Source organism: Dermacentor andersoni, chromosome 10 (assembly GCF_023375885.2).
Source record: "Dermacentor andersoni chromosome 10, qqDerAnde1_hic_scaffold, whole genome shotgun sequence".
Taxonomy (NCBI): domain Eukaryota; kingdom Metazoa; phylum Arthropoda; class Arachnida; order Ixodida; family Ixodidae; genus Dermacentor; species Dermacentor andersoni.
In genome coordinates, this window is record NC_092823.1 from 116,635,023 (window position 1) to 116,662,880 (window position 27,858).

The 27,858-nt window shown below is 48.3% G+C and overlaps 1 protein-coding gene across 1 annotated transcript in view; it reads right to left on the reverse strand.

Annotated features, from left to right (window-relative positions):
• Positions 1 to 1,293: 1,293 nt before the first annotated feature.
• Stip1 (Stress-induced phosphoprotein 1) overlaps positions 1,294 to 27,858 on the reverse strand; it is a 39,782-nt gene continuing 13,217 nt past the window's right edge. Inside the window, exons 4-9 of the mRNA XM_050192312.3 lie at positions 26,476 to 26,596; positions 25,275 to 25,371; positions 5,757 to 5,918; positions 3,811 to 3,914; positions 2,403 to 2,566; positions 1,294 to 1,643 (exon numbers count right to left, since the gene is read on the reverse strand). Of these exons, the coding sequence (XP_050048269.1) occupies positions 1,571 to 1,643; positions 2,403 to 2,566; positions 3,811 to 3,914; positions 5,757 to 5,918; positions 25,275 to 25,371; positions 26,476 to 26,596 (721 nt within the window). The 3' untranslated portion in view covers positions 1,294 to 1,570. The remainder of the gene's footprint in view (positions 1,644 to 2,402; positions 2,567 to 3,810; positions 3,915 to 5,756; positions 5,919 to 25,274; positions 25,372 to 26,475; positions 26,597 to 27,858) is intronic.

A 27,858-nucleotide genomic window follows, 5' to 3' on the forward strand; every position in this document is an offset into this window, starting at 1 on the left:
GTGTTGGCATTTGAGGGCACAACAACATTGACAACTGAAATTTTCCACAACCAAACAAGATGCCTAGGCCCCTTGGCTGGAAGCCTGCAGGTTAAACAGTAATCCTGTTGCCAATCCAGCTGCCACTGCAGGCCCGGTATTTGGAACACAGCATAACGTGTAAACGCTATTGGGCCGCATGTAGTAGTGCAATAGTGACAATGCGGAACATGGTAGCACAGAATTTGCACTGCCTGTTCATTATATGCAAGCTACTACAGTCAGTCAAGTATTTAAACCTAGTGTTCAATGCACTTTTCTTAATAAGGTTGTTTACTGCTTAGTAAAATTTGCAGACACTGTTCTGTAGAAATGCTATGTAGAGACAGACTGCTCCACAGTCACAGCTTCAGTGATCTGTGCCACAGACAAAGGATACTCAGGTCTATGTTAAAAAATTTTGATGTGATAGCCAAAATTTCTGCTGCCGATATACATTTACACCAAGCGGGCAGCACTGCTATGTATGTCAATAATCAAGCAGTTGAAAAATGCACAGCTCAGCTAATACCGCTGGCAACTGTATTCACATCTTTCGAAATTACTTCCTTTGCGACACAAACACAAATAAACAAAATTATTGCTTTCACCACTACTGTAAACAAGCTCCAGAAATCGGGAACTGTAGAGTTCACAAATATGTCCGTGCCAATCCAGAAAATATTACTTGATGTATTCGCAATCAACACATACATAATGAATTGCGGGATTTGCCGCAAAACTACACAGTGTGTTACGACTTGACACTGTAGCGGAGGGCTTTGGTTAATTTTTATTGGCTGGGGCTCTTTGATCACCCGATGTATAGGAATGCAGCTGCTGGCGTCGGGGAATGGAACCCCGGACTTTGTGCTCAGTAGCCCAACACTGTAGCCACTGAAACACCGACGCAGCTACATCGACAACTACCTTTATTTCGGCAAAAGATTGTGCTGCTTTAACAAACACGTTGGAGTCTTATGTGAAGGTTTCGTAAAGCAAAGCCTTTGCAACGTATTCTCTCAAAGAGCCACTTGACGTCGGCACAAGAGAAATGTGCATGCAACTGTGGCCTAAAGTAATGGTTAGAGCATCAGGGTTGCCGCCCTGGGGTACCCAGGTTCGATCTCACCAGTGTACATCCAATTATTTTAGCTTTTTTCTAAGAGCCATTAGGCATGGCAGCAGCACTCTGCAACCACGGTCACTAAAGTCCGGGAAGGTTCGCAAAAAAAAAAACCGGCTAAATTTGAAAATGGACACGAGACAAAGAAATGCAACAGAGTTTCTTTTAATGTGTCAAAAAAACACAAGACTCAGATACAAAGTGCCCTCTGCAAATTGTACAGAAAAGGTAAACAATAATAATAATAAAAAAAAAGGGAAGAGAAACAAAGACACTTGACATTATATAAGCAAGAGTAGCCTGAAGGGAGCAGTCTGAGGATGTTACATTGTCCCAAGAAACAGGTGATGTTCTCTTGTCACTTCCCATCCTGCGGAAAAGTGGCGAGGCGGTGTTGCTTTTTCCCATCTGCTCGAGGTTGTCTCGTCAACGAATGGCAATGAGTCCGGATTCCAAGAGTTTCTGAATCTTGGCAGCAATGTCGGGATTCTTCAGATGCCTGCGTTTCGAAAGAAAACGAAAGTGCGCGCGCAGTTATTACTACCTGTACCCGCAACGATGATTGAACACACTAGCCGGTTAGCACGTTTAAATTCCGGGGCAGCTGCAACTACAATCCAAAACTGCAATCTACTTACGAGGCTTGCAGAGTTTGCGAAGCTTGCGCATTTGCAAGATTACTACAAAAAAGTGATTAAGTTTAAAGGGACACTAAAGTGAAAAATGATTTCTTCTGCATCAGTAAATTACTGTTCTACAACACCAAAGACAACCAAAGACACTCTTACAACGATAAGACGTTTGGTAAGCCAGATAAAGCGCAAGAACGAAATACGAGTGGTGACGCCTACATAAGTTCCCGCACCTGGGGGCTGTGACGTCTTGGATTTTGATGGCATCTTCTAGGGCCTACTAATCATATATAGCGGTGCAGATTGACTACATTGTGTTCTAAAGGAACCAAATATGAAACATGGCAAGTTTCGGAAACCTTTATTCAGCCAACCTGGCCCAAATGTGATAACATACTTTGGAATCCCTGACGTCACGCTGACGTACCGGCGCTGGGGTTTCGGCACAAAATTCAAATACTGATACTTGGACCTTCATTTTCTCATCTAATAATCAAACTGTATTTTTGATATGACTGCCTGCAGGGTTCTCAAACAATGCTCCATTAGTCTAAACTGATTTATTGTTTCGCTTTAGTGTCCCTTTAAGTATATATTCTGCTGTTCATGGTAGGTGGCATACTCACTCCTGCAACGCCTTGGGATCACTCTGCATCTGCTCCAGGATGATGCGCATGGCGGGGTCCCCCAGGATCTTCTGCACCTCTGGATCCATCATGGCCCGCTTGCGGACTTCCTCAGGGTCCGCGTCCGACGCCATCAGGCACCGCTTGTATCCATCTAGCGCGTCCTGCCAGCCAGAAGACGGCGACACAAGCCAACCGTGAACCATTGTTGCAATAAAGCCAATTGCAAGAACATGACGCACATTCCCTATGTAGAGCTCTATTCTGTTTGTGCTCACTAAGCTGCATTCACGTGACGGATCTAATCGCACGTGAATCAGTCGTGGTGACATATGTACATTAGATCACTTTGGATCCAGCATTTACAAGACATAAAAATGCTGTCTACGCATAAGACCTAACCCCACTCTCACTTCCCAAAGCATGGGCCATGGCACGGATGCATACTAACAGTGCAAACCAAGCATTTGTTTCACTAACTGGATCGAAGATGGCTTCTGCCAGACTAAAACATTCCGCGAGCATTTCTTGGCCAAAATCCCAAAAGAGATTTTGGCTTTTGGCCATATTATCAATTACTTCGTGCAGACCACACAAGTACAGGTGGAATGGGTGGTGGAAAATGCAGTGATGAGCAATCTGCAAATTGAAATTTAAATTCACTCCATCGCATGTATCCAGGTTTAAAAGCAGTGCAAATTTGACTTTGGCACAGCGAAGTACAATTTCACAACTCTTTCTCTGCCCATCAGTAGATATTTTTTCTTTCTTTGACATCGCACATGAAATCCTTTTTTCAAGCTCACCGCTCCTAATATTACAAACTGCAGAAATACTGTACTGCCTCCTGTAGTAAAAAAAAAAAAAATGCATGCACTTCATGCACTTGAACATCAAGGAAGTGTACAAAATGCTAAAGAGAGATATCATAAGACAGTGATCCCTTCTTATGGACAACTTTCCACTGCATTCTCAGCAGAGCTAGACCTACTATAACAGCAGTCATCCACCCCATTACTGCAATGGTGCCTCTCAAGCATTACCTCGCTGGTTTCTCCTCAAAACTAGGATGCCAGGAACTTTGGCCAATGCTCTCAATGTCGCCAGTGTCCAGTTCTTGAGGAAAAAGTGGCAAGAAAATGCTGTCTCATGGTGGGAGCCAATGCCACATGGAGACTAATTACAGCCATGTCGATCAGGCTCTATACTTCCCTAAAACATGAAGTCTGGCTAATTTGTGCTTAATAATAGGTGAACCAGAAGTGCATTAGGCAACGGAAGACTGCAGTGATCCCTTGGCACAATCCTTGTCCCCGCCTGCGGTCTAACAATGAGCGCAAGGAGATTGCGGTTGTCTCTTGTCTGATGCGGCTTTATTCATCTACTCGGCAGAGCACTGCAGCCTTACCTGATTGTTCGGGTCGATTTCCAGGGCTTTCTGGAATGCAGTGAGTGCCTTGGAGTGCTCCTTCATTGCCATGAGAGCCATGCCTTTCCTAACGTACCCCTTCACTGCAACAACGGAAGCAGAGGAGCAATAAACACAGCTGCTTCCTGACCAGAGCATACAGAAACCCAAATTAAGAATTTTCAACCAAAGCTACACATCAGTCATCAGGGAACATAGGAATCAACACAACTGCTTTCCGGCACAGCACACGAACACAGAAGTCTGAATGTTCAGGTTGCAAAGCCACACGTCAGCCCCTGTCAATGTCCCTCCTCGCATTAAAAAAAAAAATTGAATTGTTGGGCTTTCATGTCCCAATACTGCACAGTGGATTACGAGGGCCGCTGTAGTGGAGGGCTCCGAATAAATTTGTGCCACACGGGGCTCTCTACCTTTAATGTGCACTCAAAGCATGGTAAACAGGCATTTCTGCACTCCACCCCTATCACAATGCAACCGCTGTGACCAAGAATCGAACGTTGACCTCATTCTCAGCAGAGCAAGGCCGCAGACACTGAGTTACCGTAGCGGGCAACATCCACTTAAAGTGAAACATTCTTTGCCTCTTCTCTATACGTTGCAGGTGCATGTTTCTGGCTGTTTTCTTGTAGGGTTGCAGAGGACAGCGCCAAGCTTTCCCCCTTCTTATTCAGAATCACTTCTCATGTCGGGTATACAACTGAGGCCGCTGGGTATAGGTGAAAATTTTTGGCCAATCGCCCAGAATGGGTATGTACCGCTGGGCCGCTATGTACCGCCCAAACAGACAAGCAGGACGAGAGGCAAGAAGTGAGGAAGTCGCAAAGCTGACAACAGAAGCAGCCGAGCGTGGAGAAAGAAGCAGACAAAATGTAACCGGAGCATGCATTCGACCAGGAGCACTGGCCTACGTATAAGGAGAGGAAGACATTTTAGCAAACACCAAACGAAGCTTCACTTATCACTGATTCACAGGCATGCGTGGAATTCGCTGTTTTTTTTTTTAATTTTCTTCTTAGTGGCAGTTGACGTGGAGCTACGGTTTGTGCCAACAAGCTCAGAAAAAAAAGCAAGCATCTTGAGCTTTCCAAGCCAGACCACTGTGCCATATCTGTGTTCCCCGAGAACCGAGAAACACCAGAAAACAAGGTGGAACCAGCATCCGGAGAGCCAGTCAGATGACGCGCATGGTTTTCATCACAGCTTTTGGCCAGGCAGCTTCAGATGGAAGTGGCATGGGCTGGAACTGTACGCCCTTCAGTATGACACAGTTAGCCAGTTGGTGGGATTAGAAAAAGGCGTTCAGACATCGACACAAGAAGAGGGAAACGGAAAACGCCGATCAGAAGAGTGCAGAGTGGTGAACTTGAAAATGGAGGTGTCCATGAGAGTGATGGAGGAAGAACAGGTTTGACAGAGTGCAGTCGTCAGTTTGTACATGCGCTAAGGCACAGGTATGCCACACACATCGAACTCCGTTTAGTTTTCAGGTACTACAATGGCTCGGTTACTGCCTGCTGCTATGGTGCTTGTTCCAGTACCCAGCTCCACCCCTCTGGCTTGGTGAAAAAACGCAGCCCCCCCCCCCTCCCCCCCCATTATCTGTCAGCACTTCACATACCCTCAACAGGTATGGACATTGCAAATAGACACGTGCATTGCTTAGACAACATGTAACAAAATGCTGCACAGTGTGAAAACAGCTGAAATTTCTAAGTAGGATCCTTGCGCCCTTTTTCCATTACTGTGGAGAATCAAGGCTATTTGTGTGAACGCCTTAAACGTAGTCAGACTTCCTGTAACGTGACCAATTATGGCGAAAACCGAATTGTTACAAGACTACGGCCTCTGGTTCTGGAATGTGCCCCAATGAACCCTGCCCAAAAATAACCGTACTACAAGAAGGAAAGATGTTCAAAACATACGAAATTCGGGGTCCAGGCGTATGCACTCCTCGCAGTCCTTGAGGGCCAGGTGGAACTCAGCCAGCTTCTGATAACAGGCGGCCCGGTTGCTGTACAGCCGGGCATCGTCTGGGTTGCGCTTGATCGCCTCTGTGTAGTGACGAACCGCCGAAGGGTAGTCGCCTGCATGCAAGCACATTTAAAGGATAACTAAAGAGAAATGATAAAGGGCCAACCGCAACGATACTTCACTATGGCTAAATTGGTTGAGCAAGCAGTCACCCTGTTTGTGTCCACCGCAAGACAAAGGCCCCTCTCCCAGTGATCGCCAATTACCCCGTGCTGCACCAGCTGGCCTCACTTTATACCCATTCCAGTCATTTATTTCATTTGAGTCGACAACAAATTGGTGGTTAGCAGATGCGACAGCTCCGAGAATACGGCCTCCGAGATCCCCCAGTGAACTGGGGGCGGCACACCCAATTTCCAAGGTCATGTGCGGGTGCTGCCGCGCCCTCTTTCACCGTTCTCAGTTGTTGTCGTTTCCAATGAGTGGTAATGGCAATAAAAAAAAAATGCTCACTTTTGCAAGGTTCTCATGATGCATCGACTCACATTTCAGACAAAATTTTGCAAGGAGGCTACTCGTAGTTACACTATCTGGAACTAGGCTCTCTATGTAGTGTAAAATTTCGTTGCAGTTGGTCATGGCTGTGACTTGGCCGCCCACCTGGTATACACGTGTATACCAGGTCCTTTATTAGACTATACAGCACTTAAACAAATTGTGCGTGGCAGATATACCACTATTCCTTGAACTGCTCGAAGAGGCGGACACTACTCGCACATTAAATTTCAATGCGCAATTAAATCACAGACAAGATCTCACTGATTACTGCGCAGCACAAATTGCAATTTACAAATTGTAGCTAGTGAGGCTGCAAGGAATATCCACTGGGAATAATTCCGAGGATGGCACTGGTTTTGATATACGCACTGTTACGTTTCGCCTACAACGCGCGGTAATGCCGGCGCGGATGCAACGGACGCCGGGGCTTCGTTCAAAGCGGCGGACATTTTGGGCCGTTCGCCGCCGCCGCTACGCCTCCCCGCCAAGTGTGTCCAGGCGTGTTTCAGTGCCACGTGTCTTCGTATGTGCGTGTGTGTGTGTGTGCCCACGCTTGTCAAAGCGCGGCAGCCGGGCAGCGGAGCTCCCCAAGTGAGGAGCCAGCCGGTTTGTCCGTCGGCGGGTTGGCGATGCGTCACTACACTCGGTTCAGCAGGTCTCTCGGCTCGACCGTGCGCGCCGTCGTGGGCTCATGCTCCGCCGTGTCGTGGGCTCATCCCGTGACCTTCCTTCTGGCCCGCGACGCCGAGAGTATAAGAGCAGCTGCCCCCGGACGCCAGGAGAGAGGCTCCGATTTGTACTGTTGAACTACGTGCTCTCCCGTCTCTCCACTTCGGTCGACCTGACCGGCCGCTCTTTTGCTATGTTAGAATAAACAAGTTGTTCTGTTACCAGTCTTCTCATGCTTTGCCGGGACCTTCGGATGCTTCCAGTGCCCCAGGCCGCCAGGCCAACGCTACCCTTGGGGCTTGCGACCCATTGGCAATAACGGGCGTCAGCACCGAGACCCCAACAACTGGTTGCCAGCGGTGAGATCGCGACAACGGAGGCCAGCAGCGAAGAGATGCGGTTGACTGTATGCTGAGCAGCACATCGACCATCCGGGAGCAGTGCAACGAGCCCTGTGTGATGACTGGTTGCCTGCAGCGGAACGACTGCGCGGAATTCTTGGCTGCGAGGTTTGGTGAGTGCGGGACTTTCTTCTTCTGAGTTTTGCCAGGCTTTTGTTAGTGTCAGAAACAGAGCTGGTAATTGTGGTTGTCGTTGCTGCCGGGTTAGTTTGCGGCAAGACAATAGTAGGCAGTAGAGAAAGCAGCATTCAGAGCAGACATGGATTTGAAGTCGTTGCGCAAACCGAAATTGCTGGAGCTTGCAAGAGAGTTGGGTCTGGATGTCTCAGACAAACTCAGAAAACCAGAACTGCTAAGGGCTATTCTTGAGTTAGAAGCTGAGGATGACGAGCTGTCGGAATGCCTTGAGACCATTGAGGAGAGGGAGCGTGAACTTAAAGAACAGAAAGAGAAAGATGAGCGCGAACTTAAAGAGCAAAAAGAGAAACAGGAGCGCGAACTTAAAGAGCAAAAAGAGAAAGAAAAAGAAGAGCGCGACCGTCAACACGCTTTGGAAATGAAGCGTCTCGAGTTAGAGATGGAACGCGCTCGTAATGGAAGTCAGGCACACGGTGCAGGAGAACGAGTATTGTTCAAAATGACTGACCTGATGCGGCCGTTTAAGCTTGGAGAGGACATTGGTTTGTTCCTGGTTAACTTTGAGCGAACGTGCGAGAAGCAGGGGTTCTCTCGGGAAACGTGGCCACAGCGCTTGCTCACTTTGCTACCCGGCGAGGCGGCCGACGTAGTCGCTCGCTTGGAGAGAGAGGAGGCAGAGGATTTCGACAAAGTGAAATCGAGTCTGCTAAAAAAGTACCGGCTGTCAGCGGAGGCGTTCCGTCGGAAGTTTCGGGAAAATGAGAAAGGCAAAAGTGAGTCATATACAGAGTTTGCCTACAGGCTTATGTCAAACATGCAGGAGTGGCTCAAAGAAGAGAAAGCGTTTGGTGACCACGAGAAAGTTCTGCAGTGTTTCGGGCTAGAACAGTTTTATAGTCGGTTACCTGAGAACGTGCGGTACTGGGTCTTGGATAGGCCAGACGTTAGTACGGTGGCTAGAGCCGCTGAGTTAGCCGAGGAGTTTGTGACGCGTCGGGCTCGCGGAGCTAAGGACGGTCAAAAGGGTGAATTTGGCTCCAAGTTTGAGAGGCCGAAGTTCACGCCCATGAGAAAGCGGTTCGAGACGAGGCGAGCGCGCGTGTGTTATACGTGCCAGAAGCCGGGTCACTTTTCGGCGCAGTGTCCGACCGAACGTGAGGAGACGGCGGCAACCGAAGCCGAACGCAGAAAGCGGTTCGAGATGAGGCAAGCGCGCGTTTGTTATACGTGCCAGAAGCCGGGTCACTTTTCGGCGCAGTGTCCAGAAACAAAAACAAAAGTCGTGTTTTTGTCTATATGCAGCACTGACGAGAACATGAAGCTTCTCGAGCCTTACATGCGAGACCTCCTCGTGAACGGGAAAGAGTGCCGAGTGCTTCGCGATTCCGCAGCTACAATGGATGTAGTTCACCCCTCTTACGTAGAACCCGATATGTTCACGGGCGAGTGCGCATGGATCAAGCAAGCAGTGGAAGCTCATAGCGTGTGTCTGCCGGTAGCAAAAGTGCTTATTGAAGGACCTTTCGGAGCACTTGAGACGGAGGCCGCAGTGTCATCTATGCTGCCCCCCCAGTACCCGTACCTATTTTCGAACAGGTCCGATCACCTCCTGCGCGAGAAGGGGCTTTTGTTTGGTGAGGCTAGCGTTCAGGCCTTAACCAGATCGAAGGTTCGGGAGCTCGCTGCAAAGGCGGTAGTTGCGGGGCCGACGTTGTTGAACGATGAGAAAGGGTCAGAGGCGCAGCAAGCTGGTATTCAGAGCACGCCCGAACGGAATAAAATTGAGCCTGTAGCGTTAAAGGCACCAGATACTGGAGAGGAAAATCCCGACACGGGAAGGTTAGAAGAGCTGTCTCCAGATTTGCTCATCGCGCCTACGTCAGACGGACTAAACAGGTTGCTAAAAGTCAGCCGGTCGGCTTTGATAGCCGAGCAAAAGAAGGATGGCAGCCTAGAAAACATACGCTGCGTTATCAAGGAAGGTATCGCCAAGAAAAATGCTCGCTTTGTGGAAAGAGGTGGGGTCCTGTACCGGAAGTATCTAGACCGCAGGGGAGTGGAGTTCGATCAGCTGATCGTGCCTCAATGCTATCGTCAGGATCTGCTGCGCTTGTCGCATGGGGGTTCGTGGTCCGGACACCTAGGAGTTAAGAAAACTAAGGACCGTCTCTTGCAAGAGTACTATTGGCCAGGGTGTTTTCGGGACGCAGACCACTTTGTGAAGACATGCGACACCTGTCAGCGGGTGGGCAAGCCAGGGGACAAATCGAGGGCGCCGTTGAAGTTGGTACCTATCATTACGGAGCCTTTTAGACGGCTCGTTATTGATACAGTGAGACCTCTGCCGGTAACAGCCACGGGGTACCGACACATTTTGACTGTGATCTGCCCAGCGACAAAGTTCCCTGAAGCAGTGCCGCTTAAAGAACTCAGCTCAGTTGAGATAGTCAATGCACTACTGTCCATATTTGCGCGAGTTGGTTTTCCTGCAGAAATCCAGTCAGATCAGGGCACAGTGTTTACTAGCGCTTTGACGACAGCCTTTCTCGAAAGGTGCGGGGTAAGGCTGTTACACAGCTCAGTGCACCACCCCCAGTCGAATTCCGTTGAGAAGCTCCACTCCGTCATGAAGCGCGTGTTGAGAGCATTGTGTTTTGAACATCAAACTGACTGGGAGCTGTGTCTGCCTGGAGTGATGTTTGCGTTAAGGACCGCGCCGCATGCGGCTACGGGGTTTTCGCCAGCTGAGCTGGTGTACGGTCGCTCGCTGCGATCTCCGCTTCGCATGCTTCGAGAGTCATGGGAAGGCAGGGGCGACGACCCAGTCGTGGTAGAGTACGTGCTTAAGCTCCTCGAACGCTTAAGAAGGGCACAGGAGTTGTCAGGTGAAGCAATGGCAGAGGCCCAGCAGAGGGCCAAGGTTTATTATGATCGGACAGCCAGGGCCCGTCGTTTTGAGGTGGGCGATGAGGTCATGATATTGCGCACATCGCTAAAGAACAAACTCGACGTGCAGTGGGAGGGCCCAGCACGGATTGTTCAAAAACTGTCGGACGTTAACTACGTGGTGAGTCTGCCAGGAAAGTGGAAAGCACAGCAAGTTTACCACTGTAATCTGCTAAAACCCTATAAGCAACGGGAAGCAGTGGTGTGCATGATGGTAAACGTGCCCGAAGAGCTTCCGGTCGAGCTTCCGGGACTAGGCTCAGTGACGAACAGGAAAGACACCGATCAAGTCATTAGTGACTTAATAAGTAAAGCATCGCTGTCGCCTGAGCAGAAAACCGAACTACACCAGCTCTTACAAGAGTTTCAAGGTCTGTTCTCTGAGAGGCCTGGTAGGACTTCTGTCCTTACTCATGACATAGAACTTACCTCCCCAGAGCCAGTACGATCCAAGGCGTACCGGGTGTCACCCCGCCAGAGCGATATTATGGAGGCTGAGGTAAAGAAAATGCTACAGCTCGGTGTTATTGAAGCGGGTGAGAGTGATTATACCTCCCCTTTGATTTTAGTTGAGGTACCGGGCAAGGAACCTCGTCCTTGCGTCGACTACCGCAGGCTTAATTCCATCACTAAGGATCAAATTTATCCGATCCCTAACATCGAGGAGCGCCTTGAGAGAGTGAGTAGCGCTCAGTTTATTTCCACCCTAGATCTTGTCAGGGGTTATTGGCAGGTTCCACTTACAGAAGAGGCTAGTAGGTATGCGGCGTTCATTTCACCAATGGGGACATTCCGTCCTAAAGTTTTGAGTTTTGGTTTGAAGAACGCGCCATACTGCTTTTCAAGCCTCATGGATAAAGTGTTGCGGGGACAGCAAGAATTCGCTTTACCGTATCTAGACGACGTAGCGATATTCTCCGCATCCTGGCCTGAGCATATGGCGCACTTGCGGGCAGTGCTAACCCGCCTGCGCGATGCGGGCTTGACAGTCAAGGCTCCCAAGTGCCAGTTAGCACAGGCCGAGGTTGTCTACCTCGGACACGTGATTGGTCGGGGTCGTCGCCGCCCCTCTGAAATAAAGGTGGCCGCTGTGCGAGACTTCCCGCAACCGCGCACGAAGACCGATATTCGGTCGTTCTTAGGTGTCGCCGGCTACTATCAGAGGTACATCCCCAGGTACTCTGATATCGCGGCTCCCCTAACGGATGCTCTAAGAAAGACAGAGCCGCAAACAGTCGTCTGGGACGAGGCAAAGGAAAGAGCTTTTAGCGCCCTAAAGAGCGCCCTAACAAGCCAGCCTGTGCTACGATCGCCCGACTACACAAAAGGGTTCGTTGTTCAGTGTGATGCTAGTGAGCGAGGCATGGGCGTTGTACTGTGCCAACGGGAAAATGGAGAAGTAGAACACCCCGTCCTGTATGCTAGTCGTAAGCTGACGAGTCGTGAGCAGGCGTATAGCGCCACCGAGAAGGAGTGTGCGTGTATCGTGTGGGCCGTTCAGAAATTGTCATGTTACCTAGCCGGCTCGAGGTTTATCATTGAAACGGATCACTGCCCTCTCCAATGGCTGCAGACCATCTCTCCCAAAAATGGCCGCCTCCTGCGCTGGAGCCTCGCTTTGCAACAATATTCCTTTGAGGTGCGTTACAAAAAGGGGAGTCTCAACGGTAACGCCGATGGCTTAAGTCGAAGCCCCTAACGTGGGAATCAGCCTCAAAATTGCTTGTTACTGATGTTTTTCTTCCTGAGGCAGGATTTTTAACCTATTGCTTTCGTGTAGTGTTTCAAAGTGATGATGTGCTTTCTAGTGCAATTTTCCAATTTGTGGACGCGTTCTGACTGCTGCTAAACTACTGTAAGGAACTAGGCAGCAGTATAAAAGGGGAAAGAGCCTGGCAGGGCTTAGTGAGGGTTGTGCCGTGCTTGCTGACTGAGCGGTTGACTTTCAGGCGTGGTTCTAACGCTTGCCGGAAACGAGAACAAAAATGTCAACTCTCCCGAAGTCACTTTGCAGTGTCCTGTGTGAACCTGAACGTGAGAACGAGGCCTTCTCTGTGCGCTGCGCTCAAGAAACGCCAACGGACGCCCGACTTCGGTTATGAGCATCATCGAGCGACATCCCTCCGGACAGCGGATGCAGTCCCCTGACCATCGGGATCTCCTTCCCCCGGCGGGGCGGTCTGTTACGTTTCGCCTACAACGCGCGGTAATGCCGGTGCGGATGCAACGGACGCCGGGGCTTCGTTCAAAGCGGCGGACATTTTGGGCCGTTCGACGCCGCCGCTACGCCTCCCCGCCAAGTGTGTCCAGGCGTGTTTCAGTGCCACGTGTCTTCGTATGTGCGTGTGTGCCCACGCTTGTCAAAGCGCGGCAGCCGGGGAGCGGAGCTCCCCAAGTGAGGAGCCAGCCGGTTTGTCCGTCGGCGGGTTGGCGATGCGTCACTACACTCGGTTCAGCAGGTCTCTCGGCTCGACCGTGCGCGCCGTCGTGGGCTCATGCTCCGCCGTGTCGTGGGCTCATCCCGTGACCTTCCTTCTGGCCCGCGACGCCGAGAGTATAAGAGCAGCTGCCCCCGGACGCCAGGAGAGAGGCTCCGATTTGTACTGTTGAACTACGTGCTCTCCCGTCTCTCCACTTCGGTCGACCTGACCGGCCGCTCTTTTGCTATGTTAGAATAAACAAGTTGTTCTGTTACCAGTCTTCTCATGCTTTGCCGGGACCTTCGGATGCTTCCAGTGCCCCAGGCCAACGCTACCCTTGGGGCTTGCGACCCATTGGCAATAACGGGCGTCAGCACCGAGACCCCAACAGCACCGTCGGACTAGCAGTAAGAATACCGTGCTCCTCCATTTATTTTAATGACACGGCATTTTATGCACTGAAGAGCAAGAATAACTGATGCCAATGTATTCAGTTGCATAATTTAAAAAGGTATGTCGAAATTTGCGCCATCCAGAGAATTCATCCCAAGTAGGCAACTCACCAGCTACAATTAAAATATTGCAATATGTGCCGTAATCAGTTAAAAGTTAAATGAAATTTTCTTGTACAATTATGCATTTTAATTTCTGGTGCAAGTAATACCGCTTCTTTGAGTATACAAGCTAAAAGACTGGAATTGGGCTATTTGCCAACAGCGATTATTAAAGAAACACAAAGATTATATCAGTTTAAGACTGCTAAAATATTTAAGAACTTAATTTTCATTAATTTTGTGCTAACACATTGATTATTGAAAGAGTAAAATGAAAGTCATGGACTTCAAACCACTATATTGTGATGGGGCCCTTGATGCTCACCAAGGTTCTTGAAACTCGCTACATTCAAGTTTTTGACTCCCTTAGAACAGAATGCAACCAAACACTACCGATAAACAGGGCTCGTGCTGAACATTTGACACAAGTTCAACGACATCTCAAGGATACCGAAGGCCAAAATTCAAGGACGGGAAACAAGCCTTATTTGTGCAGATATACTGAGAAATGGTGAAACCTTTTTCGCAGCTGCAATTTGTTGTAGCTAAGCCGTTGCCAAGTCGTACACACGCTTCAAGCTCTTCAGGTCGCTTTTCCAAGTTTACGTCCCCATTCTAATGATTTCAACGCATTCTGGCACGATGGTCTGTTGTGTACGACTTCAGCTCGTCTTGTCAAAGCCAAGTGGCTTGAAAATGGACTCGTAATGGAGTTGATGTGAGCAATCAATTTTTCGTTTGTAGCGAAATAACGAATCAGTAGCACGGCTTGGTCACTTTGATCTAGCTTTGTCTAGCTCCACGATGGCAACGGTGATGCAAACAAGCATGTCGTTAGTGGCTTTGGACATGCCCCATTGCAATCGTGTGCTAACAATCTCAAAAGAAAATATCAAGGATTGCTTCCCAATAGACAGTGTCCATGTCATAGCTTTGATGCGGTTTGTCAGTTTAATGTTCAAAAAGTCACAACCCAACCCCAGTTTTCAAAGAATTCAAGCACATTTATTTTCAAGTTCTCGGTGCCATTGAATTTTTTTTCCCAAAATCGAAAGTAGCTTAGGGACTTCAATGATGTTGACGAACCCTGAAAAAAATAAACTGGGCTTGCTGCAAATATCGTCAAATCCACAATGCCACAGCGAACTGGTGCAGTAACTTCAAGGCAGCGTCGCCACCAGTCTTGCTTTTGCGCCTTCTACGACTTACCGGGTCATTTATCATGGCTAGAGTGGCTTTATTGGCATTGTAGAACTGTAATTTGATAATGAAAGTTAAATTACCTTTTCTCGTCTGTGCAATCTAAGAAAAAACACCTGGTATAATAATAACTCTTTGTTAATGCCTTTCTAGTTCAGACCAATGTTTTTGCCAAGACGCTCAGAAATAAGCCAGCATCTCGAGCTTTCCGATACCAGACCCTTCCGCTATGTATCTCTGCCCTCGAGAACCGAAAGGCACAGAAAAGCGAGGACGGGACGGCAGATGGAAAAGCCAGTCAGATGACGCGCATGGTTTTCATCATGGCTATGCTTGGCAAGTTTGTTAGCTATGAAAATTCAAGTGTACATGGGTCAGTACAGTTGAACCCATTTAACAATATTCACTGCGATAACCTGGTTTCGTGGAAAAAACAGTCGAACCCACTTAAGGGGGGACACTGCTCCTTGCGGCGAAAAAATCGCGAAAAAAAAATGATCTTTTGAAAACCAAATTTTCGATATCTACAGCTAATATTCCTTTTATTCACCAAGTTTCGAATCTCGGGGAAGAGTATTTCGTCCGCAATATCAATTTATAACATCACTGTGGGCTGAATTCCGCGCAAAAACAGCCCTTTTTATCGCGGCGCGTAGCTCTTTCTATGCGCGCGATCGCAGCCATCTTGGTCTCGTTGGAAAGAGGAGCTTTCCTCCTTGAATTTCCCGCCAAAAGTGACTCCGTCGGTGCGCCAGTGACGTTGCAATCCGGGGAGGAAAAAAAGCCCGAATGCGCGATTCGATTCGTTGACTAGCGCACGTGACCAAAAGTGCGTGCTGTGGTTGGCTGCGCGAGGTTCCCATCGTCTGCTCCACTCCGCAGGCGATGCGACGGCGCGTCTCGTAGGTTTGTTGGCACATGCCGAACGATGTCCGATCCACCGGGGAAGTTCGCCACGAGGCACAAGTTCGGCAAAACGAAGAAGCGATCAGCTTATAACTTTCAAAAGCGCTCCATTCCTTCTGAAAGCATCGAGAGTAGCTCGCCGCCAACCGCAAATGATACCGAAGCCGCGGACGATGCCGAAGTAGGCCTAGCCAGCTCACAAATGAGTGAAATCGTTACGGACAGCGGCCGCGTTCCGCGTGACACTGCAATGTTGCAGCGTGCGGATTTGTTGCAGAGGGAGATGAATGCTCAAAAAAACTTCAAGTTCTTGCGTCAACGCTAGCAACAAAGCGGGTGTTGGATTTGCTCACTCGCGCCGACGGCGTTGCAGCCGCGCCAGTCGACGCCGAGGCAGGCTTTGCTTTCCTCAGTAGGACTCGGTGAACGCACTGATGTCGTTTGTCAAGTGCAAGGTGTGCGGCGGCAGCGTCGCAGGAGGCAAAAGCGATCGGTAATCTGGCCTTGCCATAAAGATCGTTATCACGTGCGCGTGTTACGGCGATATCGCGTCGGCGTGAAGCTCGACCCGCGTGAACGACAACCTTGCCGCGCGCGCGGTGTAAGCCACCGGGAATCGGCGAAAGGTGCTAAACGATGTTTTTGCCGCATTTGGGTGGCCGTGGTCACAGCGACTACATTCCTGGTGGCTTTTAGCCACTTTCACTGCAAAATAATGCAAAATTATTTCTGTACTTTTGATTAAAAGTGAATGTATTCCTTTTTTCTCGTTTTCTCAAAACACCGACTTTTGACTTGTTGCTGATTTGCAGCGGCGATATCTCTGCCTTCAAAGCAGGTAGAGCCATAATTTTTGTTGTGGCTTGTAGCTGAGTGTGCAAAGTACACAGTGGTAGGGTCAGATTTTCGAATTTATGCTTTAAAAATTTTCAATTCTGCTTAAGATCAGACAGTAGGGTAGCCACAATTCGAACAGTAAAGATTGAATTGCTATAAAATTAGTAATATTTGATGTAACAAAATAGTATTCCTACAATTGTGTTCCTTATGTTTTCTAGAACCCAGGCATGTGCCAATATGAATTTCGTAGCGCATCTTTTCTCCCTATTGTTTCTGCAAATTATGAACAATGAATTTCATTTATCTTCAGAACTAAATGGCCTATTGTAAAAATAATTACATATTTGAAATCAGCACAAAAGTCTTAACAAGAATGGAAAGTTTCATGAATATTGATGGAAAACATCATGCACATTATTTGAAAAACAGTGTCTCCCCTTAAAGGGAAACTGAAGAGTCTGTCGAATTCAATAAGACGCTCACATACGGATGCGGGAACCTTATAAACCATGCAGGTAAAATTTTACGGGGGATTTTTCACTTAGGAGCGACGCAATCGTCGGTTAAAATTGCGCTGTAGCTCCGCCCCCCGTCGAGCGCCGCGCGCTGCTGCTGACGCTGACGATGCGAGCGGAGACCGGAAACCGCGGCGTAGTGACGTCAGCACTGGTGCTCCGCTCCTTCGCAGTCTCCGCGACCGTGCCTGACTGTTGGCCTGACCGGGCTTATTTCTGCGTGCGTGCCGTTCTAATCTGCTTCGCTAGACCCTACATTCCTTTGTTTGTGTGTATATAGGAGTAGTAGTTGACGTGCGCAGCATCAATTGAACTTGTAGGCCGATCATTCCGGCATTCTGTGCAGCCTACGCTTGCACGAACACCAGCGGCCGCGACGATGTTACGATGTTCCATTAGTTCCTGCAAGACAAAAAGCTTTCAGCTAAGTGGGAGGCTGCTGTGAAGCGAAAAAACTTCAAGCGCTCAAGAACAGTGTTGTGCTCTAACCACTTCCGTGACGATTACTACCGGAGTTTATCAATAATGCGTGCTTTGGGTTCTCCTTCGTGTTAGCACACTGAACGGAAAGTGCATGTTTATCTCCCACCCTTGACGCAGGTTTCATCGCCAAGCGCCGCGAATTTTCTATTCGCACGTGTGTTGTGAAACAGCCTGCATGCAGCTACCATAACGTAGTGCAAGCGTAAAGTTTGCATGTGTTGGAAAGCCTGCTCACGCCAGGACGCTGCGCTCCCCCTTCTCTCGCACACATAGAGAAACCGACCATCTCACGTAGCCGACAGAATTCGCCGGTTACGGGTAGCGTGCGGATGGCGCGCTGATGAAGGTTCTATACTACACGTGCTACAACAGCCGGTAAACTTTTCCCGCGTTTAAACCGTCTGTGTAGATTGCCGACAGCTTTGGGGCAGCGCACAAATGCTGAAGATCGCATCGCCGCTTACGTTCTACGAGGAGGCATTCATGAACATAACACTACAGTTGTTTGCCCGGAAACGTGCTCACTCGAACGCTGATTGCAGCTTAGCAAAAAATATACTCGCCAAACAACATTTCCAACACAAAGAGATGCTAACATTTTGGCTTCATTCGCGTGGAAAACAGTGCTTGCACCAGCATCTTTTGCTTCTTGGAGAGGCCGTCTCTTCGCAATCGGCTCGTACATGTAGGGAGTAAAGTATAAACCCCTTACAAGTGATCTTGCACGCGACAGCGCGACAAGCGAGGCGATGGCTGTCGCGTTCACTCGTCGCCTGCAAGCCGAACTCCACGCCAGCGACGGCTTTGAGCGACGACTTCCCGGTATGAGGGCAGCAATATACGCGCCGAAACTAGCGCGACGCATGCTTTATCAATTTAAGTTGATGTATTTTACTGAAAAAGGAGCATAAAATATTTCTGAAGGTCTTGCACTAGGTTCTTATTCTTGCACATGTAAAATTCTATAGTTTGCTCGTTCCGTGCGACAAACAGTAGTATTTGAGTTATGTACATTCCGACTTCGCACTATTGGCTAGTCGCTCATAGCACTTCCGGGCGACGAGCGACGAGTTCTAGATTTCTAGAAACGAGCGATCGAGCGACAACACCGTGCGATCTGTTCAAGTGACGGCCCGTTTTGTCGCTCGAAGCCGTCACCCGTCACCGTCGCGCGCAACATCGCTCTCGTGGAGTTTAGACTTAACACCGAACTCCTCAGAGAAACGCAAGCTCTCGAAATTTTCCATGACCGTCTCAGCAAAACAGCACCAAACTACCTTGCACCGTGCTTCGTGTGTAGCGGCAGCAGTCGGTCCGGACGAACACCATTGTTGACGTCACGAGGCGCCCGACCCATCACAGGCGGAAACGAGGCGCGCGAGCTGGGCGTGTCTGCTGCTGCACTTTTCGTCGAAATAAAATATGTTTGCGCAGTCTTTCGCTCAATTTCGATGCGATATTCGAATTCAGAGGGTTGAAAACCACGACGTACTGCTCATCACTCGTTTTTTCTGGAAAAGCTTTCAGCTTCCCTTTAAGGGGGACACGGGTTGTGGCGACCAAAAATCGCGAAAAAAACTCGTTTTTTTCTTGCATTTTTGGAATGTACAGCTATTATTGCATCTATATTGTTAATTTCATACCGATAACATCAGTATTTTAGCCGCAGTGACGCCTTATACGACATGTACTAGCTGAATTTCAGGCGGAACTTGCGCTGAAACGGCATATTTTCCAAAACGCGCGCCTGCTCTTCCACGTGTGCTAGCGTGGACATCTTGGTCTCATTTGAAAGAGGCGACTTTTCCCTTCAAATTCCCGCCAGAACGGGCCCCATTCAGCCACTGGCCACTTATAAAATGCGCGGCAAAGAAAGGTACTAGAACGCCCTCCTATTCGTCACTCGGTGCACGTGACTTGAGCTTGCCTCCCGATTGGCGGAACTGCATGGCCATCGTCTGCTCCGCGCTTGGAGCCGCGCACTGAGGTGCGCCATCTTGCCCCAGTGTCAACGCGATATCTGAAACGGAACGCAAATTTCGAACGCGGCACAAGTTTGGTGCGCAAAAAGTGGGACGGACACTCATCGAAAACTTCAAAAAACGCTGCTTAACACTGCAAAACGCTCAGGACGCCACAACCTCAGCGACCGATGCCGAAATCGTCGATGCAGCAACGGCAGGCCTAACGACCGCATCGGCTGCTGCGGATACTGTGACAAGTCCGCCTGCCGTTGACCCTTCGACCCAGCGCTCGCGTATGGCAAGATACGATCTACCGGCAACCCTCCAAGCGGGAGGAGGAGGAAGCGAAAGCCAAAGCAAAGCTATCGGAGTTGTCTTCCGCTCCAGCGACGGAGAGGAAACGCGAGTGTGGGTGACAGTACCGACGATGCACTTCGCCCGCCTCATGGGACTACGTTTACGATTGTGGATTTGAGTGCCGTGAACACTTTATTAACATTTGCGAACTGCAACATCTGCAGTGGTGCCTTATAAATCGTCCGAGACGAGCGGGAATACGGACTCGCTGTGAAGCTGCGTTTTATGTGCGCAAATTGTGGAGAGATTGCGTCGGTGTGGAGCTCGCCGCGCGTCCACAGTGCTGAACGAACGAAACCCTTTGCTGTGAACGTTTTGGCTACGCGTGCCATGCAGGAAACGGAGAACCGACAGACCGCGTTCAATGACGTTTGTCTCGTTGATGGGCATCAGCCGTCGGGCTCTTCACACGAAAACGTGCCAGAGCTACGTGAAGACGAAGTTGACGCCGGCGGCCGATCGCGCGGCGCGTAATCTGCCGAGCGACTGCGCGCGGTCGGTTCGCGAACTTTACGCCGAACTGAACGTGGGTCATACTGGGAACATCGTTGTGTGCAAGGCCAAGGGCCTCAAAGGACATAATGAAAGAACTATGTCTAAATCCAAGCGAGCAAAGTCGCACCCTCATGGCCGAGAAAGATAGGCGTCGAATGACAGCATCAGCCAAGAAATGCAAAGCATCAGAAAATTTGCGCCAGTCCCTCAAAAAGTGCCACACCGGGGCTGGGAGTCAGCAGGACTACATGTCTGGTGCCTACTGAGCTGTTACAGCTGTAAATTTGTAAATAAAGTAGGGTTTTGCACGTTTTCTCACTTTTCTCAAAACATGTTTTTGGGTCACTTCACTAGACTGTCGAAGTGATATCTCATGATCTAGAACAGCTAGAGCACTAATTCTTTCTTTAGCAGAAAGCCTAATCTACATATTACAAAGTGCTGAGAGCAGAATTTCAAATTTGTGCGTATGTATATTTCCATTTTATGAATTTTCTTTTGGTGTGGTAGCCTTAGGTCAAGGAAAGAATTTTGATCACCTGCAGAATGGCTAATTAAAATTTCATTTGAAAACTTTTTGCAGCATTGCAGTTATTGCACATTATAGTATCTAGCTAAGCAATAATATTCACTTTCTGCTGAGCAGTTTTTTTTCCATTGTCTCCGGAAACAAAAGAGTGGCAGCACCGTCAATCTCCTGAACTAATGAGCCTACAAGAAAGATTATTGCATATTTGAAATCAGCACGAAAAACTAAGTAAGCTTGTATATTTCCATCAGATTTGGCCATAAGATGCAGGTAATAATCTCCACAACCCATGTCCCCCCTTAAGGGGGGATGAGGGGATCGGAACTAACTTTTTCATTTTTTATCTTAGAGTGATGAAATTTGGCATACAGGTTCGAAATAGCATCAAACAGACAGCTGCAAAGTTTCACAATCATATCTTCAGTAGTTTTTATTTTATCATTATTTATATATTGCTCACATGTTGCTTGCTCGTGGAAAGCCTAGCGTGACAGCAAAATGGGTTATGGGTCTGTAAATGTTTTTAATAGTTACTAAGAAGTATAGTCTAAGTCAAGATTCTCTTAATTTCTTTTTAAATTTCTCTGCTCTTCTTCTAAACGATATAGTATGCACCTTCTCTTTATGTTTAGAATGTATCATGCTCCAATTATTGTGTAATAAAAAAATGGTGAGCCTAAATGGTAAATCTGAGACTGTCTTGACATAAGGCACACTTCACCAATTGCAGCAAAACAAACAGGATTAAAATCCGTGCTCCCATTGCCGTGCTATGCTTTCCACGAGCGAGGTGATAAGCTCAAAACAAACTTTTGAGAAAACAAGCCTCAAAGTTCCATACTGGCACACACTGTCTAGAATGCTCCTGCATTGTAGAATTTGGTGTCCTTGGCAGCAGGTGACTTCTTAGCCCTCTGTCCTTTCAGGAGATGGACTTTGTGTGCCTTCTTCATTCGCTGGGAGTCTTTCTCGACAGCCCGCTGAAGAGAGAGGGCACCAGGGCGCAGGCCCAATGTTGTGCACAGGTCTGAATAAGCTTTCAGACTGCCCGAGTTGTACTTTGAAATTGCCTCGTGCACTGCTGTTTCCACAGCAAACAGTGAGGCATGCTGGTCTTTTGATACTAGTGACCATATCACTGAATGGAGACTCTCAGCCGCGTTTTGAGTTTTGCCTCCTCTGCACCGGGCCAGCAACTGAGGGTCTGAGAGGCGCTGGTACACAGGCAGGAGTGCTTCAGCAACTTTAGCTGAAAGCTTGTACTTGTGAGCTGGTGCTGGCTGCCCTTCTGCCTCAGCTGACCGGTGGTTGCACCAGCTAAGGGGGCCAGGGGGACACAGCTCATGATGGGGCTCATCATCTGTTGATGTGATGTGGTAGTACGTTGCCATTACTGCCCTTTGCATTTCCTCGACTTCCGAGTGGTTCCGCAGAGCAAGGCCATAGTAGTTTGTCAGTTTTTTGATGAGCTGCTGTGTCAGGCCCCCCTTTCCACCTAGTGGCTCTCCTTTCTTTGCCTTGGCCACCAAAGAGCGAAGTGCAGCCCCCATTCGTTTTTTAACATGATTTATGCAGTCCTCTTTAGATAGCTGCACAAAACCATAAACTTCTTCATCACATAGAGTGCGAAACATGCGGCTGTCCCCGTCACAAACTATGTTTGTGTAACGTAGATCATTTCTGCTCAAGGAGCGCCTGAAGAGCTGTAGTGCAGCCTCAACCTCCATTCTTCCAGAATTCACATCAGTGTTTTTCTGGCACTGGTGTTGCTGCTTCCATTCAGCATAGTTGGGGTCACTTTCTGCTGGCTGTCGGCTGCACCCAAGGCAGAAGTTGGACAGAACTATGCAGTCCAACACAAGCCCTGTATGGAAATCAATTATACAGCCTACGCCGGTATGGGAGCTGTGGCCGCGTGTCAACCATGTGCCATCATACACTACTGTAATGTTCTTTGAAAATGTTGTCTCCATTTCAGTGTACACCTTTTTCACTGCCTCTACAGCATCTGTGAAGATGTTGTGTGCAGCTGCCGCTGCGGCAGGCTTGAAAGTCTTTTTGAGGTGCCCATCATATGTTTTGTGGTGTAACCCACGATGCGAGACATTCATGGTGGCCCAGAAGTCATTAAGAGCAGTTGGTCCTTTCCCAATGCTCTTTATTGCTTGCATAGCTCTGATGTTGACCTCGAAAGCTCTAGAGCCGCTCTTCCTTTGTGAGGACCACTCAGACTGTAGGGTACTACCACAGGAAATGCATGAAAGTACCATCTTCACAGCTAGTCCCAGTTCAGTCTCGCGGTGCACTGCTAGGCCGGGCTGCTGACAAGTTGGGCAAAGCGGGGAACCAATCAGCGAGTTCAAAGCAGCAACTTGAACAAGCATAAACTCCTCTTCTGGAGGTGCGGGAATGGCATTTTCCTGTGAGCCAGTCAGCCCGAACTTGCGCTCCGTTGCTGAAACCGCGCGAAGCGATTCACGAACTCTCGACGCTTGCAGTTCTGCAGTTTCCGCGGACACAAATCGTGTTTCCAGGTGAGCTTGAATAGTGCGACGTTCACTGGGCGAACAGTCAACACTGCGATGAGCGGCAAGGTCGGCCGCCGGCGCATCCGCGGCAGCGAGCGTGCGCCCGCGTTGCAGCTCCGTCGAAGCGCCGGAACTCGTCGATGACATGGGACTGCCTTCACTGGCGGTTGTTGGCTGCGGAGACATCTCGGCGTTGAACGACACACCGCGGAAGCGCGTCTCCGATGCTCTGCAGTCGGGCGGCGATGACCGCTGCAAGCTCACTCCGTAATCTGTGCTGGACGAACTTGCGACGGGACGCTCGCGTACGGCGAGACTCACTGGCATGTCGATCGTCACCGGTGAAGTAACACTGCGCCCGCGCTTCGACGGCAAAAGATCATGGTTCGTCTCACTATCGCTGGCTGGTGCTCGACTCGGCGCAAGATCCCGCAGCACGTTGGGCGAGAGATCGCACAGCACGTTGGGCGCGTACTCCGCCGATTCTGAACGGACGCTCGGCTCGGCCGAACCACCTGCTGACAATCGCCGCTTCTTCCTTGCTGTGACGGGCTTGCGTTTCCGCTTCCCGTAGGCATGCTTCGTCCGGTACTTCTTTTCGAACGTGCGCGGATCCATTGCACGTGGCCGACGTCCTCGAAACACAAGAGAAGGAAAGTCCAGAAAGGCTTCCCAGCAGCGGACAAAAGCAGACGCTCCTTGCGCTCCTTGCCTCGGCCGCCATTATGGCGCGGCGTCGACCAATGAGGAGGCGCCTTACAACGAGCCGCGGCGCAGAGCCAATCGGGGCGCGGCAGCCATTGGCTGCTCCGTGCTGCCACTCTCCTGTTTTTCTTTTTTTGTGCGCTTGCTGGCTGGCAGGGAAGGAAGGGAAGGGCTGGGACAAAGAGTCAAAGAGTCGGGCTTTCCAACGATACCAAAATGGCGGCGCTCCGTGGCGGGAAAGCCGAGCAGTCGCGCGTTGAACTTCGCGGCTTTTTCGCGATTTCGGGCGGATTTGTGGACGCCGGCACCGACAAATATATTTATTTTAAGTGCTTAGAGTTTGTTTTTCGGTGAAATATTTCAGTACAAGATAGAAATGATGCTGTAGATTCTGAAAAGCGTACTTTTCAAAAATCGATTTTTTTCGCGAAAATCGCGATCTGATCCCCGCTTCCCCCCTTAAGCCTCATTGGTTTTACCCTTCCCCCAAGTGGTGTGGACAATTACTCAGTTAAAATATTGTTTTTAAAAGTAATGCAGAGGACGGCTCTGTCTCGTCCACGTGTCTGGGCACTCAAGAGTTGCCATGCCAGTCGCAAAAGCGCGGTTTTCATTTCATCGAGCCATCAAGCCCCCTGGATGATCTGCTTTTGCATGAAAGCACTGACGGTGGTGGAACTGCTTTCTGTGCTATAGACGCATCCAGTGACTGATGCTGCCGATTACGACGACAGTTCCGTTATGGCAAGGCAAGGAACGAAGTTAGATGGGCAGAACCTTCTGGCAGTGCCCAAATTTGTGTACTTCAAGACACAGCCTTGTGAATTTACTACCCCCATTTATATTTCGAATTTGCAAAAGACACTATCCAAATGTGCGATAAAAATTATCTTCTGGACGCATTTCTGGATTTTTGGCCTGCACTTGGAGTGTTACCAATGCTTTGCAAGATTTCTGAAACTTGCCAAGTTCAGTCTTGGCACAGTCAGAATGCAATGTAGTTCATTTTAACATTACAAAATCAACTGGCCTAAGCAGATGGTGTCGAAATTCACGACGTTGCGGCAGACTGGTGCAACAACTTCAAGATTGCGTCGCCACCCCTGTCTACCGTTTTCTTTTCCCCTATTTACAATGCCCCTTTTCGTGGTTAAGAGCGACTTTCTTGGCATTGTAGAAGGGTAATTTACTAATACTGCTCAAGTTCTCTTTAGTGTCTCCTTTAACCCACTACAACGAACAGAGAAGTGGGCAGACTTGCCTTTCTGGAAGAACGTATTGCCCTGGTTCTTTTCTTCTAGCGATATTTCTGGGTTAATATATGCTTTTCTCTCCTGCTCCTTGATGATTTTCTCGACCTGTGAAAAAAAATGCAGGCTCATCAGCTCAAAGCAGGTATTACACTCTTCGAGCCCACTATGACAGTGACTAAATTGTCTAGGAACTGGTCGCAAATTAATAACCTGTGTTTCATAGAGATTCAAGTAAAAAACCATGCTTCTTAATTTTTAGAAACTACTTGTTGCACAGTAAAATCCCCTGCACAATTGAAATCAGCATGTCAAAGTGCATGAGTGATGAAAATTTTAACAAGATGTGAAATAAAAAATACCCACTGAGAAAAAAAGAATCAAAGAGATAAAAGTGGTACGATAAAAAGTGGTTCAGGGCCCCTTTAATCCTTTCTGGCCCAATGATTCATGTAGGAAATATGCAACAAAGAACGAATACCAAACTAATCTTGGAAATCTGAGAATCAGCAACTTCAATGACATCGCTTGCCAATTCGATGCCACAGATAAATGTGGTTCTCCCCTATATTTTGCAAATGTCTGCACGTTGCATGCCCACTGACGCTAGGCCTCTCCACAGTAATTTTGGAGCATGCTGCATGTTCTAATCATTTGCTATATGCTACGATCATGTTGTATTACTCGCCTGGGGCGGCATGAAAATGGTCTTCGAATATACTGAGGCTGCACTCCACACCATTACGACTGAATTAAGGAGTTCAAGGAACCACACGCTGCCTCCAATGCCTTGATTTGTTCGCAATTCATGCGAAAAGAGTTTCATAGGCTGCCGGAAACTGCAGTGAGCCTAAATATTGATCTGTGCTTGTCTACTGTCATTTAGATGCACGAAAAAAATTTCTCACTTCAGTAATAAAATACGCACCAGAAAGAAAGTTGAGGCATTGCCTTGCACAACTAACATGGAAACAAGAATGTTCAAAATTTCAACTACAAATTTGTAACAGCCTTTCTACTAGCTCATGCTTTTTTTTTTTTACAGGTACACTAAAAAGGTACATTGCACTAGTACTGAGTACTAGTGCAGTAGAGTGCAGTGTTATCAGTAGAGACTGATAACATTTTCTTGAAGAGCTCTACTTTTGCAGATTTCATGGTAACAGGTTTATTAGAAGAGAAAATGATGCTTCTAGTTTCACAATTGCACACCTCACTGAGCTTGGTCAACGTGTCTGGTATCCGGTGCTCGGTCAGGGACTTCTGGTAATAGGTCCTAGCATTGGGGTAGTCCTCTAACTTGACGTATGCTCCAGCCATTCGAGCGTAGGCCCTGTGGGAGAGTGGGATATTGCAAGCTATCAGAACACGGTGAAGGCATCAAAAAGATTTCAACATAACTTTTTAAAAAGGAAACACGGCAGTGATTTCCATAAAAGACTGTGCTTTTGCAAAGACCTAATAAAAGGATTTGTCTGGGTAATGGCAATGTGATGTGAAGTCTAGAATTTCACCGATGGCATTGAACATTTTTGCAGGGATGACAGCAGCTTTACAGAATGGGCAAAAAAAGAACCAGCTTGAACACAAAAGATTTTCTCCATACAGCATTTGTTGCAAACAGGTATATAAAGTTTGTTGTTAGATTGTACCCTTTTCTTTTTAAGGATTGCGGCAAGCTAACGGTCACGACTTGGCAATGCCTGCTGTAACCACACCCAACCACTTTATTTTACTGTACATTTCCTTCTCGTGATCAGAGACCCCAAGACTAACTGGCTTACATAAACCTACTTTTGCATATTCTTGAGGCTGACTGAAAAATCACAAATTCTTGTGATTGGAAGCCTTGTGACACACACACACTTGTCTAGCAAACCAACAGCAACTGAGTCTACGTGTATGGTGGCTTCACTGCACAAACATGCTGACCAGACTCAACCGGTATGCGCTAACGTTGGATCTACGTGTTTCAATAGAAAATATCAACGTGAGAATGTAAGGGCACACTGTCCACATTTGCCGGTTTTTCTCCTCAATAATAGCTCATGCTGTGTTCGAAGTTTTTGTATGCATACTTTCTTGTACTCCAGTGGGGGTTGATCTGCATGAAGATGTAGATTGTGCCCTGCAAGCTCAGAAAAAGCCAGCATCTTGAGCTTTCCATACCAGACATCCTCGCTAAAGTCTTTTGTCACCCGAGAACCGAGGGACGCAAGGAAGCAAGGATGACCTGACAGCTGGAATGCCAGTCAGATGACGCGCATGGTTTTCATCATGACTACAGGCAACACCTTCATCAACTCCGAGGTGGAACGCTTCAATCACATGGCAGGGTATAAGACAAACTTGAGCATTCTAGCTAAACAGACGTTCTACTAGCTTATTCTTCATTCTGGTTGAGGCTGGAAAATTGATAACAATAAAAAGAAAAGCTACTCAATTTCAAGTTTGTCACGTTGGTCTAGTTACTGACAGTACTGCTCTTGTAGACCCCATTCCTAACAGCCATGGCACTTGTTACAACTACTGCAATCTAATAAATTTTTGAAATTTATTGCAAGGAGCCAACATTTTAAGAAGTGTTGCTTTTGC